General features: G+C 36.6%; 1 protein-coding gene across 1 annotated transcript; it reads right to left on the bottom strand.

Moving 5' to 3' along the window:
* Nucleotides 1–1,080: 1,080 nt before the first annotated feature.
* Nucleotides 1,081–1,659, bottom strand: LOC122092395 (protein FAR1-RELATED SEQUENCE 5-like). Its single transcript, XM_042662708.1, has one exon. The coding sequence runs from the start codon at nt 1,657–1,659 to the stop codon at nt 1,081–1,083; it is 579 nt and encodes a 192-aa protein (XP_042518642.1).
* Nucleotides 1,660–2,370: the final 711 nt, after the last annotated feature.

Here is a 2,370-nt window from a genome sequence, read left to right as displayed (position 1 = left end):
TATCAGGGCAATCAACTGGGTTGATTCTAATATTACCAAGCTTAAACCTTAATTCATTCGCAGCATCTTTCACCAAATTGTATCCCTCAATTGTATTTGAAGCTTCTGATGCTATTTGAATAAGTTCAGGACAAATACGCTTATACCGTTGCGTACAATCCAAGTTGACATCTAGTTCAACTTCTTTCCCCCTACTGTCATTGACTATCATGGTTCTTGCTCCCCGTGTCCATCTCTTCAAAATATAGCATTCAGGAATACGCTTTATATCTAACACATCAAAAACTTTCAAACAATGGCAACATAGAATACCATCTGTCTCAAATTTCATGCAACTGCATGCTATAATTCCTTGAAGTGGGTTACAACATACTTTATACTCACAGTTTGCTTCAAAAATCCCAACCCGAAAATTAATGAAGGGCATTCCATTACTTCGGTCTATGATGGTGCAAACAGTCATCCAATTATATTCCTCTTGAAATAATTGAAAAATTACAGGAGTGTAGAGTTCCCCAACTTGTTTCTGTACAATTGACATTGAATTTGTAAGTCGTGGCATCTTGTTCGTGCATTAAATTCAGCTTTTAATTCATTACCACGCTTTTGGTTAAGAACTCTTTCAAAATGTTTAAAAAATTGCACAACATCCAAAGTTGACTTCAAATAGTCCTTCAAGTCAATGTTCAGACTCTCACTGAGCTGTGTACTTCGAATGCCTATTGTGAATGTGTTTTTCATATAGCACTTTACCCATTGACTTTTAAGACCATAAATGTGTTGTAACCATGCATTATCCTTAACATCATACTCGTGTAGCAAATTATACCATGCTGTTTCGAATTCATCTTCCACATCGTATTGGTATATGCATTTCTTTAAATCTGTAAGAAACTTGGAGCCATCTTTCATCATATGACCCAAATGTGTAATGCCATTCTGTATTAAGTGTCAAGTACACAATCCATGCCATGTCTGAGGCCACATTTCTTTTAATGCTCTAGCCATAGCTTTGTCTTGATCCGTGAATATAGTTTTAGGCTTCTTTCCACCATGTGCTTCAGCGAATACCTCAAACAGTCATTTGAAAGATTCCACTGTCTCATCATATAAAAGTGCAACCCCGAATACAGTGTACCCTCTATGATGATTGAATCCAGCAAACAACCCAAACGGCCTACACTCTTTGTTAGTGCAAAATGTAGTGTCAAAGCTGATTACATCTCCAAAATGTGCGTAGTCAATGATCATCTTTGGATCAGCCCAAAATATGTTAGTTATTTGTTCTTCACTATCCAGTTGAAACGAGTATGTGAAAGATGGGTTGTTCCTAGTTTGGGTAACAAAGTACTTCATCAAACTACCTGCTTCACCATATGTCAAGGCACGCTGTCTTTTAGTGCGGAGATAGTTCCTAACATCTTGGGTCAAACAACTCAGGTTTTCTATCCCACCAGCCTGCCTACCCATCAACTCAACTGTGGATCTAGGCATGATCCCCGAGTCATCTGCCAAATCAATTTCCTGCGTATGTATGTCTAACATATTCCTCTGTGAACGCAGCATATGAACTGTTGATGTAATATGAAGCTCATGATTACGTTCCCTCACAAACTCACAACATTTGTATTTTCCATCATCAACCAAACATATCTTCATTCGTGCCTGAAAATTTGTTCTTGTCTCAGCTCGGGGGTTAACAGTATTGATGTCTCACTTGTCACTCAACCGACAACCAGCTTTTGAACAGACAAATCCCCTAGATGTTATGGTCATCTTGTCTTTCTTGCTCTTATTCAGAAAGTGTTTCCTAACACTAAATCCCATTGCCCGTCCAAATCTGTTGTAAAAATATGCATCCTGTTCTGAATTGAATAACATCCCAAATATAGGTTCACTCACATCATTCATGCTAACATTCTCCATACTAGACAAAACAAACAAAAAGCATTAAAGTAGCAATACTTCAACATAATTTAACAAAGCAAGAGCAAGAGTGGAATTAGAAATTTTTAAAATACTTTAACTCGAATATAAGGACAGAGACAACGATTCTCTTAGGTTCTTCACAGTGACAGCAAGCAAATAATTTTTTTTTTTACTGTACAATTTTTGTTCATTTTTTACTAGTCCAACTTTTATTCATTTTTTACTTTTGTCCTTTCATCAAAGACAGAAACTTGTATGATCTTTTGTTTCCATGTAACCTCTCTCTCTCTCTCTCTCTCTCTCTCTCTCTCTAATGTAGATTTATCACTTTAATAGAACATAGGAAGAAATAGAATTTCATGAGGGGAATTGAAGGTGATAATTGGGGGCTCAAGTGCTTTTTCTAGTAATTGCCATTAGAAAATCCTAGATTTCTAGATA

The sequence above is a fragment of the Macadamia integrifolia genome, chromosome 10, assembly GCF_013358625.1.
Source record: "Macadamia integrifolia cultivar HAES 741 chromosome 10, SCU_Mint_v3, whole genome shotgun sequence".
In the NCBI taxonomy this organism is placed as follows: Eukaryota; Viridiplantae; Streptophyta; class Magnoliopsida; order Proteales; family Proteaceae; genus Macadamia; species Macadamia integrifolia.
Note: the sequence above shows the minus strand (reverse complement) of the source record. Positions and strands in the feature narration are given on the sequence as shown.